The sequence below is a fragment of the Pyrus communis genome, chromosome 10, assembly GCF_041283825.1.
Source record: "Pyrus communis isolate YQ-2024b chromosome 10, ASM4128382v1, whole genome shotgun sequence".
Taxonomy (NCBI): domain Eukaryota; kingdom Viridiplantae; phylum Streptophyta; class Magnoliopsida; order Rosales; family Rosaceae; genus Pyrus; species Pyrus communis.
This window is the reverse complement of record NC_142574.1, coordinates 15,338,739-15,355,248: the sequence shown is the minus strand read 5'-3', so window position 1 is coordinate 15,355,248 and position 16,510 is coordinate 15,338,739. Positions and strand designations below refer to the sequence as shown.

Here is a 16,510-nt window from a genome sequence, read left to right as displayed (position 1 = left end):
GTATTTTCAATTTGGCCAAATTGGTCCCTATGTTTACATCTGTTAGCCAATTCAAGACAATCCATTAAACGACCATTAAAATTGATATTTGCCAGGCACATGAGAGGACAAAAATGTAACTTTATGTACACCTACTAAACAAATACGATACATATCTTTAGAATTGATGCTTTGTTCAATTCACTTGAATACTATGCAGTTTAGGACATGTCAATTTTAACTGTTTTTAACGGATTGTCATGAATTGGCTAATAGATGTAAACATAGTAACCAATTTGGCCAAATTGAAAACACATGGACTAATTTGGTCGATAGGACCATTTTGACATTTAAACCTTAATTAAAAGCATTAAAAGAATTAAAAGCTTCCATCAACATTGTGAGCCCGTTTTCCACTCAAAGTTTTGTCCCTATACGGTCTTTATATGTGCGTAAATACACTATATATCCAGTGAGTCCATATACTTTATGGTCCACTCAAGATTTATTTTGTCCATATATTTGTTTTATACTTATTTTATGCAGTGGTTGTCCCTATTTAGAGACTCTACTGAAAATGATCTAAGTGCATATATGTGTCTAATTAATAGAAATTCAAAAAAATACCTAAACTATTTGTACAATCTGGATAATTGATCCACAAATTCTCAGGCACTCTATAAACTTTCTTTTTACATTCTCTGATGTCAATTTTCATTGAATATTCTAATTTGATATTAGGAAGGGAAAAATCAAGCACATGAGCTCAAATGCATAGACAGACACTCTTAACTAGTTAAGCTACAAATTACTTGTATCTTTGTTGTGTCAATTAAGTTTACATACAGGTGTTGAATGGTCAGAAATGCAAAAAACTGTGTTGATTCATAGTAGTTGACATTGACTCTGACTCTTAACCCACAAATTCTTAGGCACCCTGCGCTTCTCAATGCAACTGCAAATAAAAGGAATTGAATTGAGGAGAAATAAGATTGAGGAGGAATCAGAATCAAATTTATGTTGAAGATGTTTACTTGAATGTTCTGGAATCAGAATAAAAATAGTATTGATTTCATTTGTGTTGTTTACTAGTTCACAAAAATTGAAATGAATACCACTATGATTACTAAAATACCCTTATTTATATAATAATTAATTGGATTATTTTTTAAAGTAAATTAATTATATTATTCTGACCAAGAACATGACAATATTGATTTTTAATAGATTTTCTTTTGTTGGAACATTTATAAAATTTGAAAATTTTGAATTCTTTTGTTTATGGGCTGGTTAAAGAGAGAAGAAATTTGAAGATAACATAACCAGCACAAGAGATGGAGACGAAATGGTGCTGGGTAGCGAGAAGTGGTGGGCGGGGAAACTGAATCTTTAGAAATTATTTAAAGGTATAATGGGCAAGACAAGTTGATTCCCTATTCCGGGCTTCACCCGGAATTGAAATACTACGTTCATCCAAGGAGTCCAATTCCTCCACTTTGGAGGAATTGAATTCCTAAATTTGTGTGGATCCCATATTTTTTTGATTCCCTAATATTTAGTAAACACAAGAGTAACCCATAATCAGAATCTAACTCCGCAATTTAATTTCGATTACAGTTACGTAAACACGTAGTAAATGCAACCCTAAAGACGAGCATTTTATTCAGCCGTGACGCCCTCGTTTGCTCTCGCTGACTCATGGCGACTGCTTATAAATGATTGAGGATGGCATAATGGTCCAGTGCCTATGTGTGTCTGGTCAATCATGAACTTGATCGGTTTTGTTGACTTTATCAGTCAGCTTTCAATCATTTTGTAAGTAATATTGCATTAGAAATAAGTGTTTGAATATAGACATCCAACAATGCATAAGGATTTGAGAAAAACTGAATGTATGTGAATTCGCAATGTCATTGTTCGGACGAAGATTTCTCCGGAGAGGGCTCCTCGGCTCTCAGCACAACTCCCCAAAGGATTGGCACCTTGGATGTGTAGTCGGGCTTTTGCTTGTTGATGTGCTGCAAGAAGAGAACAAAGTTTGTTTTGAAAAGTGCCTTTGTGGGGCCTTAGGTATAGGCCTTGAGGCACGCAATTAAAACTAACTAAGTGCTAGGCATGCCACTGCTACCTCAGTATAGCAGATGTAGAACAAGATTGTGTTTAGTCGATTACTTGCTCCCCAAGTTACTCGGACTTCTTGTTATCAAAGGATTGTCATGGATGGGTTAAGTCCACATTAAGTTCTTTTTCTTGCCTTGTGACCAAGGACTTTCAGTTCATAGTCTTGTATATTCGAATGAGGGGAGTCCAAATCCCTTAAGTCATTTGTTTGGTTCTTGATTGGTTTTAAATGAAAGCATATCCATTAAACTGATCAGATCCAGATACAAATAAGACTTTTAAAGTAGGAAAATAGGTGGATATGACTTGAAAACATACTGGAGAATGCATTAAATAATAGTTCTACATATTTAGAAAGCAAACAAAGAGCTTGGGGTAAGATTTCACTTTGTCTGGTAAGGTTGAACCTCTTGCAATCACTTTTCTTTGAGTTTACAGAGGTTTTTATTCTAAAAAAAGATGGATGGTAAATCAGTTTACACAAGGGAATCGATACTACGCCACTAGGGGTGATAACAGAGCTTCTAAACAAGACAAAAGATAGCTTTTGTGAGGGAGATATCCTAAAAAGGACTGAGATCTGGGTTGATTACAGCTTTAAGAACAGAGTTTGTATGTTTGTTTGTTTGATTGGTTGAGTGTCCTTGTCTTTGGCGCTTCTTCCTCCATTTATAGGAAAATGAGCCCGATCGCAATGACTTTACTCTTGCCTGAAAACACTTGGAGGGTAGTGAGTCTTCAGTTTTTTACTTGTATTACTACTGAAAAGTGTTTTTTGGCTGATTGTGAGTTAGTCCCCATCACTTGACATTTAAATCATAGGCACATGGCCTATGCATTAATGGGAATATGCCAATTTATCTCTGGGCTTGATGCTTGGCTTCGAGCAAGTCTCCCTTGCAATTGGCATCTCTGGGTTTCCACACACTTGTAGCCTAATGTTCAAATATTAACCCAAACATTGCCCCCTTTAATCATTGTTGAGGCTGCAATCCCAAGCGCTAATAATGATTAAATAGTCGTCGCACATCTTCTATAGGGACTTGCACCATTTAAAGCAACCGTTTGTTAACAATATATTTGCCCTAACCCACGAATTCCACCGTTTAATAACCACTTATTATATAGTCCTCACTTAACTTCTTCAGCAAAGCACCTTAACCATTTCAAGCCTTCGAACTCTGAGAAATTCCAGTATGCTCTTGCCTTCTCAGTTCTTCAATTCTTGCCCCCGAATTCCAACTTTTCCTCCTATTTTCTTTTCACAATCCTCAATGGCACCTAAAGTTGCTCGAGCTCAATCCTCTTACGAAACTGGTGAGGGGATCTTTACTATGCGCCGCTTACTTAATGGCTTTCATCGCACTTGGGCAGGCCTGCACACTGAACTTTTCTTCGAGGAGGGAGGAGTACACTCCTTGGGACCTACGTGGACTTCTAAGGTCTCTGTTGTCGTTGAAAATAACATACCCAAGGAGAAATGGTTCATGCCCAACCCATTTCAGGCTAAGTCGAGCATTTCTTCCTCTAAATGGTCAAACTATCACCGTGGCTTCCCACTCATGAAGGATGAAGCATGGACGCAATAGATAAAAAAACTCGAGCCCACCTTTAAGCAGAGGTGGATGAACAACAAAATTTATGAGCTGATAATGCTCTCTAAAACCACCGTGATCGTTAAGCCCGAGCTTCTTACAACAACTCTTCTCTGTTGAAACTCGGGCACCAATACCTTTGACTTTAGGATGGGTCCAATGTCCCCGACTATCCTGGATATGGCACAGGTCTGCGGGTTAAGGCCTTCAGGGTATAATTGTGGACGTTACCTACGACTAGGCTCCTATTTCTCGTTCGACCGCTAAGATTTCGAGCAGTCTTCCCCCTTTCTTCATTTGGAGTACAACACTGTGACTTTTAAGAGTTATGGGACTTCCTACAAGGATTTTATCCCGTTTACCAAGAAGGAATTTAGCCCTTCTTCCTCCAAAGCCAATAGAGATCAGGAACATATGTATTTCCTCCTCTATTGGCTCAACAAACATGTCTTCCCTAATAAGTCCAAGGGAGTAAAAGTCGAATGGATTACTCTGGTGGAAGCTCTTCACAACTTTGACAATGTGGCCATGGGCCCCTTCCTTCTTGCTTATCTTTATCATCTTCTGTATGAGATCACAAAGGGTGAACCATTCGAAACCCACCTTAATGGCCTAACTTGGATGATCCAGCTTTGGCTTCAATGGTATCTCCCCGAGCTTCGGGCTCTCAACTTAGAATTCCCAGAAGGAATGACCCTTACCCGAATCCTCGCTGAAGCATCTCCCACCAATCACTCCATGTTTTGCTATTTATACTTCTTCAGAGTCTGCATGACTCACGCAGATCTAGAGTGGGGCACTTTAGTGCTTACAAGATACCCATGGTTCAGTGACCAAGCTTTCCAAGATGTTTTTGGAGAAGATGCTAGTCCCCTTTGTATAGAAAAATTTATCAGCTACATCCAGTCGAGGGATCTGGCTTGGGGTGTAAAGAGTGACCGCTACGAGTAAAGGCTAGAAGTCTATCACCCAAACTTTTGTAGCAGGTAGTTAGGCTTTAGACAAGTTATCCCGGTGCCCTTCTTTGACTTTGTTCAATGTGGCACCTCCTACCGTCTTCACTTTCCACCCGAAGTTACTTTTCAAGCCACCCGACACAGTCTTGAGGTCATGAGAAAGGTCGCTCGATAGCCCATGGTTCTTAATTTCGAATGTAGTTCAAGCTTTGCTTCTTGGTGGGAGACAAAGTGGACCAAAAAGTATAGATGAGATATGCGCAAAGCCCATGATCGTCTTTTCAAGCATTTCTCTATCAAGTTTATCCTAGCTCAAATGAGCTTGAGAACTGGAATGAAATGGTTCATCAGAAAACCAACTCCTTTTTATAGGTATTTCTCACTTTTTAACTTGAAATTCTTATGAATCTACCCACTTTAATCCTTTTCCTGATTTCTTCGTACTTGCAGCTTAAGGCAACCCCACAGAGATGGTCCTCGGGCAAGGGGAAGATGTCGCAGATGCCTTCATCCTCCAAGCAGCCGTAGCTGAGGTAGAAAGGCCAGGTGTTGAAGAGGGCAGAGATGTCTCCGAGTCGCTTGGAGACTCAAAGGGTGAGGTAAACCTTATTTAATTCCTTTAATTCTTATTCGCAATTTTGTAATGAGAGCTGACAACCCCTATTTTCTTCGACTCTAGGGCCCCTAGCAACCAAGAAGCCTATTATTGCTTCAAAGGATGACCCATTAGGGGCTGAGATGTATCAACACGCCAAAAATCTGCAAGATTCCACCCTGGAAGAACTGGAGGTCTAACTTGCATCTTAAGTTTCATTCCTTTGAGTTCTTCCCTTTTCTCCTTTTCTACTTTCTTCTTGACTTTCTGCCCGATTTCTGAAACAGGCCATGAGGGCAGAAAGGATTTCTCTGCCCAAGGCTTTTTCACCTTCAGCCCGAATGGTACAAACTTCCCCTCCACGGGCTAAGTCTCCAAAGGTACATCTCTTTTTCATTCTTTTGACTTGTATCTCTACCAATCTTAGAGCTTTAACACTTGTATTTTATTTTTGTAGGTTAAGGTTAGGGAACCTATGTTGGCGGTGACTCCAACCTCCCAATTCAATCCAGAGACAAAGGAAATACTGCATTTTGTAGACGAAGATACTAACTTGATGGGTATTTATTATTTTAGCACTTTTATGCTTGAAGCCTCCTTCCCTCATTTTATACTTATTTTCTTTTTACTCTTTTCAGTCTTCCCCTGCACCAACCTTTCATCAATAGGCAACATCTGCATTTGGGGAGCCTGTAGTCCCTGAGATCCTTGTGGTTTCAGAGGTCACTAACCCATAGGTTTCTCAAGCTGTAGATCGGGCTAGTTTGCCTGTTCATTCTCAGGGTTCTGCTAAGGTATGAAGGTTTTTTTCCTTCTGTTTTCCTTTTCTGCATCAGTTAGTTTGTTGACACTTATCTTTTTCGATTTAATAAGCCTCTAGTAAAGGTTGGGGCACCAATTATCCTTCTCTAGTTAGCAAAGATGATCCCTCTCAACACCCAAGTGTTACCACTCATCTTCCTCCTTCTTTCAAGGCTTCAGGCTTGACTCAGGTATACCACTTTTCTCGTTTTACTATTTGTTCAATGTCCTGATTTGTAATCTTTCTTCTTACATTATTTTCTTGGTTTCCCACAGGGTTCTAGGGAAGACTCGGGCAAATCTCCTATTCATCTATTGCGTAAGACCGAGCTTCCACGACCTCCCTTAGCTTCTGGAGTCACGGGGACACTTATCCCTAGGCTTAAAAAGAAGATTAAAACCCTCACTGCTCCTATTTCTCGGGCTCCTCTCTCTGTTGAAACTTCTTCTCTTGATGCACCCTCTTCCACAACAACATCTTTGCCTAAGCTTTTTAAAGAGTTCGGGCAACTTAAGACAAAGCTAAGATCCTCAAAGAATCCTTCTAAATCTTCAGGTCTTCAAGATCAACGCTGAGTCTTCCAAGAGTGGTTAGGGAGAAAATTCTCAGCATCCTTCAGTCTCAAGGCCCTCCATGACATAGAAAAGGCCGTAATTGACTTGTTCAAGGCTGATTAACTATCAAGAGTTCAGTATAAGTCATTCTTCTCATATTTCGAGAACTTGAGAGCTCTGAAGGATCAATATTTAAGGGTTAAGAGGCAAGCCAATCAAGTGAGGTGTTTTAAAGAGAAACAATCTATTATTTCAACTTGCATTTAACAGTTGGTGGATGAAGGCCCAGCCACAGAGGAGATGATCAAAGTAGTGTCTTCTAAGATCCAAAGGTTAGAAGAGCAACTAACTGTGCTAAGGGCTGAGCAAGTGACTATCCTTGGCAAACTTCAGCAACAAATTGAAGAAGTGAAGAAGGCAAATATGGAACTGGAAGATGCCGAGTCTCAACTTATCAATAGCAGCACTGTTTTGGCCAAGCCTAGTAGGATTTTCTCAACTATGCAAACTTACCACTTCAGAATAATCACTCTGGGTAGAGATGTAAATCTGTTAGGCTATTGTAACTTTCATTTTATGAAATAAAATTATTCTTTGCATGTACTTCTTGAATTATATTGAAGCTCTTATTGCACCATCTTACTTCATTTCTTTTTGAAATCACTAACTCTCTTTAACACAACAATTTCTAACATCCCCGAGAATTGGATGATATCTCTTTAAAAACTTGGCATTAACTGGATGTGTTTGCAAGTTTGCCTCTAAATCTATCAAGTAATATTCTCCCTTATCCAATGCTTAGTGAATGATAAAAGGTCCTCCTCTAGTAGGACTCATTTTCCCAAAGGCTTCAACTTGAGCTCCTAAAGGCAGAATTGCTTTCCATACTAACTCTCATTTCTTGAAGGTTTTTAACTTTTACCTTTTTGTTGTATGCTCGGGCAACAGTTCTCATTTTCCTACTTCTTCTCTGTTCCATACACCAACAATCTTTTGATTAAAGACCTGATTGCAATTACTTAGTCCTTTATTCTTTGTTCTGTCATTATTGGTGTTGAGGAGTTGGGACAATATGGGGTCTATCCCATTCTTCCTTGGTGATGAATAATGTTCTAGAAGCTTTTGGGTCGTCACCTTAGTCGGGCTGCCATTCTTATCAGCTCATAAGCATTAGAGAATCCCAATACTAGGATTGTAAAAGCTGGCTTCTGCAACATTAGCTGTGGGGAGGAATGGTCATAACTTGGCCTCCACTATATCCCAAAATCCTGGTCTCAGGGCTTATTCCTCATGGTAAACTGCTACATGTTGGCGTATGGTGGAAGGCACAGATAGACTCTGATGAATCTAATCTCAGCTAAGCAAAACTCCATAAGTGGAAGTACTGTTCACCACGAAGAAGGCTAGCATGATTTGTTTGGAACCTAAGTCAACCTCTAGGGGGAATATCCCATGAGTTTTAGTGATTACCCCAGAGAAGCTGGAAACTGTTAGATCTGTGGGGATGAGATCCTCCTCACTTCTACTCATCTTTTTCATTTGCTTGTATGGCAACACATTGACCGTAGCTCATCCATCAAACAAAACCCTCTTGAAGGGTACTTCCTCCAGATGAGCAGTTACATAAATAGGCTTGAGATGGTTAGTTAGGATCAAACTCGGGCGATTGAAGACTATTATGTCCGAGTACATTTTCTCGGGCTTTTTCCTTACAAGCTTGGGTAAACTTATTCTGCCCGACTCCTCTTTTCCTGCTTCTTCAACACTAACATATGTCATCATAGGTTATGTTGCCAAATAATCACCTTCCATTGTGGCAGGTTGATCATGCTTAGGATAAAACATGGCAAATAAAACATATATCATGTTTATGTGGAAGTTGATAAGTCCAGGTAAGTCCTCATTCTTGCCCCAATGTGACTCATGAATTCATTTAACCAGGCTTCTACTTCTTCGGGTAACATCAGCTCGGGCAACCTTTCTTCCCAAGTTATGGCAAAGTTCTATGTCTGTGCTGAGTTTTCACAGAGAGTATCAACCAGCAATGGTGTGGGCAACACTCTCTTAGGTAAGATAGTTCCAAAGCATATTGGTTCTAGACTCCATCTTGGGGTTGGCATCATCACCATATCCTTTTTGAGCTCTCTTCAAGATTTTGTACTTTCTCAAACTTCACATTCTTAGAGGTTTCTGAGGCAGTGGAGACTTTTAATGAGTTCATGTGGGCTTTTTGCTGCCTCTGAACTCTCTTGATCATAGAGGTTCCCATTTCCTTTACGGGTTTCCCATCCTTTCTAACCACATACCATTTCTGCCCGAGTCGGGCATGATTCTACTTCGTGACTGGATTCACTATCCTTTCCCTTATTCTGACATTTCCACCGGCATAGCTTAGCTGGGGTGGCCTCACATCCACCCATCTTGGTGTTTTGGCTTCTCTGTCTTCCACTTCTTCAGAGGCTTCATAATTTCTGAATACTTCTGACAAGCCATTTGGTTGAGAATCTCCTTCCAATCTTTGGAAAACATTTATGGAGGTCTCTTTCTCAACTGTCCGCAAGATATTTCTGCGGGCTTCTTGTTCTTCCTTTTCTCTTCTTTTGATCAACTCCTGATTAATGATAGCTCCTGATGCTGACATTTCCAACTCACATTTACATTGACACCTGCTACATAATACCACTCTTTTGACTATGGTTGCTTTGGGCTTTTTAGGCAACTTGATGGCTCATTCTCTTGGCTTGTCAACTACTTACCTCCTTTCTGCTTTTACTTCCCAAGTGGCCTTCCCTTTCCCTTTCTCAGCCCACGTCAGGTTGATCATGTTTATTAGGGCTTCCGGGAAGGGATCTATGTCAATCATCATATTGGCCTGCGGTTTCTCCAACAATAAATTTCCCTTTACTATAAGGTCTTGTATCTAATCCCTAAACTAGACACAGTTGGTTATGGAGTGATTAAAGTATAATGCAGCTTCCAATACTTCTTCTTTATCAACTTTTCCGGTTTAGGCATCGTTTTGGTGCTGTTAGGCACAATCACTCTTGCCCGCACCAACTCTTCATAAATCTTCGCGGCCTTGGTTAAATCAAAAGAATAACTTTGGTATTTAAGGGGCTTCACAAGGACAAATCCACATCATTCATCACCACTTTCTGGTCCTTGACTAGCTGGACTAACCCCTTTACTATTAAAGGCTTAAAGGGGGTAGTCATCTTTGCTACACACATGTCCATCCCTTCTCTTCCATGTCCATCATTTTGTTCTAGCTTTACCTTTTCAAACTCCACTTGCTGGATTGCAGCTTTGCTTTTGTAGAAATGAGGCACCTTGGACGAGTGCTTCACTTGCTGTTCTTCAAGCAACAACATCTCATACTTCATGGCAGCAATCACTAACTTTTGCAACTCATTGAACTGTACATCATAAAACTTCTTCCTCAAAGGCAGCCTCAAGGCATTCTGAGCAATGGATATAAGTTGCGCATGATTGATAGAGAATTGGCACCTCATTCTTGTCTTTTTGAACCTCATCATGAAGTCCTTTATAGACTCATGCTTATGCTGCTTCACCTCCACTAAGTCATTGATGGACATCTCAGGCTCTATCCTATAGAATTGCTCATGGAAAACCATCTTCATTTGCCCCCAGTCAGCAATAGAATTGGGGGGGCAACAAAGAGTACCACTGAGATGCTAAGCCAACCAATGAGTTCCCAAACAACCTCAACTTATAGTTAAGATTATCTTCAAATGCTACGCAATGGTTGAAAAACTTGAAGATGTGGTCTCTAGAGGATATACTGTCATCTTCCCCACTGAAAGTGAGGATTACAGACATCTTGAAGTTGAGGGAAAAAGACTTTTGCTCATCGATATGCTTGGGGTATGGCTTTTGGTAGGTGATCCTGAACAGTGGGCGAGCTTAGGGTTGGATGATTCTGGGCTATCATCCTTCTTAACTCGGCCAATTTATCCCTGAGTTATTGGTGAGCTTCATTATCAGGAGGAGTATGAGGAAGTTCCCATTTCGGGCTACGATCATTGCGTAAGAAAGTCTCTTTTCTTGGTTCAGGCTTTCTCCACTTGGCATCCCCTCCCTTATTGTCCAATGATGGGGGCCTATAAGGAAGAGGCTTGTCTGCCTTGGTAGGCTAGCCTTTTTCACTGGATTCCCTGATCAACTGGGGCATCCCATACTTCTTTCTTTTTGGCCCGCTCTGCCCCCTACTATCTAGTGAAAATAATAAGGGGTCGGGCAACTCCGCTTCTAAGATTTCCTCCAACACTGACTGACTAGCTCCAAATCTTTCCATGTTTTTTCCTTTATCCCTTTTTTCCTCAAGCAAAGGAAATAAGGGAATAACTGGTTCTTTCTCAAGACTAGCCTCTCTTATCACTTCCCAAGCATGGCTATCTTTTGGGGTAGAGTACTCCAGATGTAATCTTCTCTGCAAACTTCCTATTGAAGAACAGAGTCTGCTTACTTTTCCTCTGGTTTCCAGAGTGATCTTTTCCATACTCCTCAATACTTGCACCATGGTAGCTTGTAAGTCCTCATTAGTCACATTCCCTTCTAACTTCTCAAATGAAGTCGGGCTTTCTAGAATAGTTGGTCCTTGCAGGGAAGGAAAATCCACTGGATGAGTTGTCATGCTTGATCTTGGTAAACACTAGGGTGGCCTGTATTTTGTATTCCACCTGAATGTTTTCTCTTTCCTTATTCTTTTTGGCGTACAAGACTAAATGTGTCCCACCGGGTGTGCCAAAACTATGTTCGGGCGAAGATTTCTCCGGAGAGGGCTTATCGGCTCTCAGCACAGCTCCCCAAGGGATTGGCACTTTGGATGTGTAATTGGGCTTTTGCTTGCTGATGTGCTACAATAAAAGGGCGTAGTTAGTTTTGAAAGGTGCCTTTATGGGGTCTTAGGTGTAAGCCTTGAGGCTCACAATCAAAACTAACTAAGTGCTAGGCGTGCCACTTCTATCTCTGTATAGCAGATGTAGAACAAGATTGTGTTAAGTCGATTACTTGCGCCCCAAGTTACTCGGACTTCTTGTTATCAAAGGATTGTCGTGGATGGGTTAAGTCCACATTAAGTTCTTTTTCTTGGCTTGTGACCAAGGACTTTCAGTTCATAGTCTTGTATATTCGAATGAGGGGAGTCCACCCCTTAAGTCATTTGTTTGGTTCTTGATTGGTTTTAAACAAAAGTATATCCCTTAAACTGACCAGATCCATATACAAATAAGACTTTTAAAGTAGGAAAACAGGTGGATATGACTTGAATACATACTGGAGAATGCATTAAGTAATAGATCTACAAATTCAGAAAGCAAACAAAGAGCTTCGGGTAAGATTTCACCTTTTTTGGCAAGGTTGAACCTCTTGCAATCACTTCTCTTTGAGTTTACAAAGGTTTCTATGCTAAAAAGAGATGGATGGTAAACCAATTTACATAAGGAAATCGATACTACACCACTAGGGGTGATAACATAGTTTCTAAACAAGATAAAAGATAGCTTTTGTGAGGGATATATCCTGAAAAGGACTGAGATCTGGGCTTATTACAACTTTTAGATGCAAATCTTTCTTGAGAGCAGAGTTTGTATGTTTGTTTGTTTGATTGGTTGAGTGTCCTTGTCTTTGGGGCCTCTTCCTCCTTTTATAGGCAAATCAGCCTGACTGCAGTGGCTTTGCTCCTGCCCAAAAGCACTTGGAGGGTAGTGAGTCATTAGCTTTTTACTTATATTGCCACTGAAAAGTGCTTTTTAGCTAATTGTAATTTAGTCCCTATCACTTGATATTTAAATCATAGGCACATGGCCTATGCATTAATAGGAAGGCTCCAATTTGTCCGTGGGCTTGCTGCTTAGGCTTTGGGCAAGTCTCCTTTCTAATTGGCATCTCTAGGCTTTCACACACTTGCAGCCCAATGTTCAAATATTAACCCAAATTGTCATCGAATACATTTATATAGAATTACCATATAATACATTGAAGAATAGTATACGGATTAGCAATAACACGTCAATATTTCTCGTGTATTTATTCCTATAGTGTATGCAAATTAAGAATAACAGGTCAATAATATGGATTAGAAAAAGCGGTAATGATCCAAGGCGGAGATGACAGGTGAGATGTGATGGTTCAATGGCGGGCGTAGATGCATGGTGTGGCTCAAGCAGGAGGTTCATCAGACAATGAAAACAGGGATGATTTATGGGTTTCACGACTTCATATCTTACAGACCTGTTTTTCTCAAACTAAACCAAAGGACAACTGTATTAGAACAAACAACGGACAAGACAACAAACAAACTACAAATGGCCCTTTACCACAGTAGTAGAAAGGTGTTGAGTCCTTGCATTACGGCGTGGGTTCAAACCCGTTAGTGGCTAATCTAACATCTAATCTAACAAAATCTATTGTTCGATAAAAAAAACACAAACCAATACGAAGAAGAGGAACGTGACAAGACAAGCAAACTAGCTACCAAGAACAAATTCAACCCCGAAGGATCAAACTTGCTCTGGTACCAAGTTGAATATTACAGTACGCAACGAACAACTGAACTAAATGAATATAAAATTTTATTAAATGGAATTGCCAAAAATGCTATATGAACCGAAGAGGCTACATCTTGACTGAGTTGTTTCCCAAATTAAATTACAAGCTATCTTTATAGCGATATAAACTTAAAAAACCCTAATGTATAAATACCAAAAATACCATAATACAAAATCAAATCAAATATCTAATTAATTTTCTAAATAAACCTAATAAATTCCAACATGTAAAGCAATAGGGATTGCAATGCGCTGTAATTTGAGGAAGGATTGGCAATGACACGTCACTTTTTTACAAATTATTTGTCTTTCTTTTTTTTCACTTTTAGAAAATTGTCAAATTTTGAATTTGGACTAATACGTCATGTTACTAATTTTCATCCACATCTGTTATCACATAAATCATAATAGAATATAAATCCTCAATTTAAAACAAACTTCAAATAAATGTATAAATATATATGTGCTTAATTAGAAAATCACAATGAATTCAATCTGACTCGTATGTTAAGTCAAATTGGAGACTGAATTTTTTTTTTTTCCAACATCACCTTTATTATCATCATTCTGAAGTGGAAGAATAACATCTGCAGAAGAATCATCCTATCACAGTCACATGATCAAGCCATTCAACCATAATGAGTAAATTGTAGGATATCTAGTTTTGGTAGTGGAGCTCACAGCTCAGTTGCTACGATTCGATAAAATAATTAGGACTTGACAAGTGCTATTTAGGACTTCACTACTCTGCATAACTAATTCTTTTTTTATGGAAAATGCTGTAGAACCCAACTTCTTTGCGAACAGTTATCTTAACTTTGTCACATAAGTTGAGAATTGAGAGAAGTATAGAGTTCCAAAGCATTTTCCAATCTCAAAATTTTTATGATTGCTGTGGTGTGGTGAGCTTCAGATCAAGTCCAAGGTCCATTCCACTGTAACAGATGGGAGCATACATCCACGTATCATCAGAGCTTAACATCTACAAAACCACAAACAAGGGGACAAAAAAAAAAAAAAAAAAAAGAACAGTATCAGTATCTATTCTCAGATAGAGTAATTGCTATATGGACACATAAAAACCGACGTATTTGCTGAGACACTCTCTAATGCAGGTGAGTCCTACGTCCAATAGAAAGGCCCAACCATACTATAGTGTCCTTTTCATGTTTCTTTGAATAGAATTATTGTTTCAGATTTCATTCTAAACCTCTTAATTAGAACATTTGATTTTGTTATTACCTTAATTTGGAGTTGTAAAAATTTCACATAATGGACAGCTTCCTCAAGCATTGTGCTAATATCAACCTGCATTTTCACGCATCTGAATTAGATATTTGAGAATTCAATCTGCATCAATGTTTTTTTGGACAAAATATTATTATGTCTCAAGGAATTATGCCTACCTTTGTTCCATTGGGGATAAGGCCCTGCAGGACTCTCAGCCTCTCATTTATTTTCTCTCTTCTTTTCTGCACGACAAGGGAAAAGTAGAAAAATGAGCTATTTTACAAATGGAAAGTGATTTTGGGACACTAGATTTATTTCTGGTCTTCGATTGAATAGAATAGTTTTCCTAAAAATAGGAGGTTTAACAAAACACTTCCGGTACTGTTCACTTTTAACGAAAAATCACATTTATACTTTTTCCTGGTAAAATTTACTATACCTTTAAAAAGGGCTTTTTATTAAAAGGGAAATTTTTTTTGAACTTTTCGTTAGTTTTTCTAAAAATAATAAATAGGAATGTGCAACGGAAGAAAATTGGTGTGCATATATCATTTTCTTAAAGGAAAATAGACAGTCTATAAAACCTTTTTATAGTGTATAGGAACTCACCCTTGCATAGAGGCTTTGGGAATCAGTGGCTGACCCCCTTCTAGCTCTTGATTTGCCACTCAAGTTGAGAGCTGCAACCTCTGTTGGACTCAAGCTTGAAGTTGAAGTAATACTAACTCCTCCACTCAGCTCCTGAGATTTCTCATGGGAATGTGAGGCAACAATATTGGACTGATCATCTCCTGAGCAGCAACTGTAGCTCTGTCTGTTGAGCCCAGCGGCATTACCGTCTTCTTCATTGTTGCTAGTTGTTACCTGCCCCCTTTTCTTTGCCTTTATGTTCCTCTTCTTCATTTGAACCTGCATTGTATTTATGATCAGAAAATGCTCAAATAAACTAACTCCTGTCTTATTATTATATTTTTAAGAAATGGTAACAATTAAGTAAATAATTTTGACTGAAGGGTGAGAAAAATATACTTACATTTTCTAAGCTTTGAGATATTTTCAATGAATTCTTGGTGGGGTTAATTTCCTCCATGGATTGTTCTTTTGCTGCAGTCATATCAAATCTCTGATTGCCAAGGGCCACATCTTCAGCCGGGTTTCCACCACTCTCTTCTGCATTGCCATCACTTCTTTCTTGGTTCAAGCATTGATCATGATCTCCTTCAATGAGAGAGGAATTTAGGGTTTTGATCACATCCCCAGTACCAAAATCAATAGACATAGAGATTTTGCTGTTCTTTGTTACCAACATGGGGTGAGAAGATTCACTCAAGTAGTAACTCTCACTCCTTGAAGTGGGGTAAAAAGTCCTATTACCACCACTAAAATTACCCTCCAGTGAATTTGAATAAGATGTTTCTGATGAATAATAATGTGAACCTTCATAGTTGCCACCAGACCAAAAAGCATCTGGAGTTATTCCCATGCTTGATGTTTGGTTTGAAAAAATTCCAAGCAACTGGGACATGAAATCTGCTTCCTCAGCAATGTACATCCCACTGAGAGAGGTCCATTCTCCCTCTGAAACAGCTTCAATATGCTCCATTTTTTCCCAAGGAACAAAAAGGTTTGTCTTTATTCTAAATTAAGAGATGCTTTATGAATGAGTGGTGGAAATGAAATTAAAGTGACTATTTATACCCAACTGTGAACTCAATTATAATAATACAGAATGATGTCATTAATCATATCCAGGGTTTAGTTAATCTGAACAATGCCATAACAATTCATAATTCTTTGAAAACCAATTGCAGGATTCCCTGCTGGGGCCAACACAGCTCAGATGGAACCAAGGTAAATAACAGAACTTTAAAAACAATGCAGAAATTATGGTTCGAGAGTGAAGGGAAATAGTACTGATCTGTAGTGTCATGGACAAGTAATTATCACTATATGATTGGTTAGTAACTTAAGAAAACGGTTTAGTATGACAATCACAAACCCACCTGGTATTACCAACAACAACAACAACAAAGTCTTGTTCCACTAAGTGAGGTCGGCTGTATGAATCCTAGAACGTCATTGTGCTCGATTCTGTGCCACATCTTTTGT

At 39.1% G+C, this 16,510-nt stretch overlaps 1 protein-coding gene and 1 pseudogene across 1 annotated transcript; one reads left to right on the top strand and one right to left on the bottom strand.

Annotated features, from left to right (window-relative positions):
• The first annotated feature begins 3,374 nt into the window (after positions 1 to 3,374).
• LOC148693567 (uncharacterized) lies at positions 3,375 to 5,023 on the top strand (annotated as a pseudogene).
• Positions 5,024 to 13,737: 8,714 nt separating this feature from the next.
• On the bottom strand, positions 13,738 to 16,047 carry LOC137727615 (uncharacterized). Its single transcript, XM_068466443.2, has 5 exons — positions 15,435 to 16,047; positions 15,011 to 15,310; positions 14,578 to 14,643; positions 14,414 to 14,479; positions 13,738 to 14,153 (listed from the first exon to the last, which is right to left on the bottom strand). Exons 1-5 carry the CDS (start codon positions 16,002 to 16,004, stop codon positions 14,055 to 14,057), a joined length of 1,101 nt encoding a protein of 366 aa, XP_068322544.2. The 5' UTR covers positions 16,005 to 16,047; the 3' UTR covers positions 13,738 to 14,054.
• Positions 16,048 to 16,510: the final 463 nt, after the last annotated feature.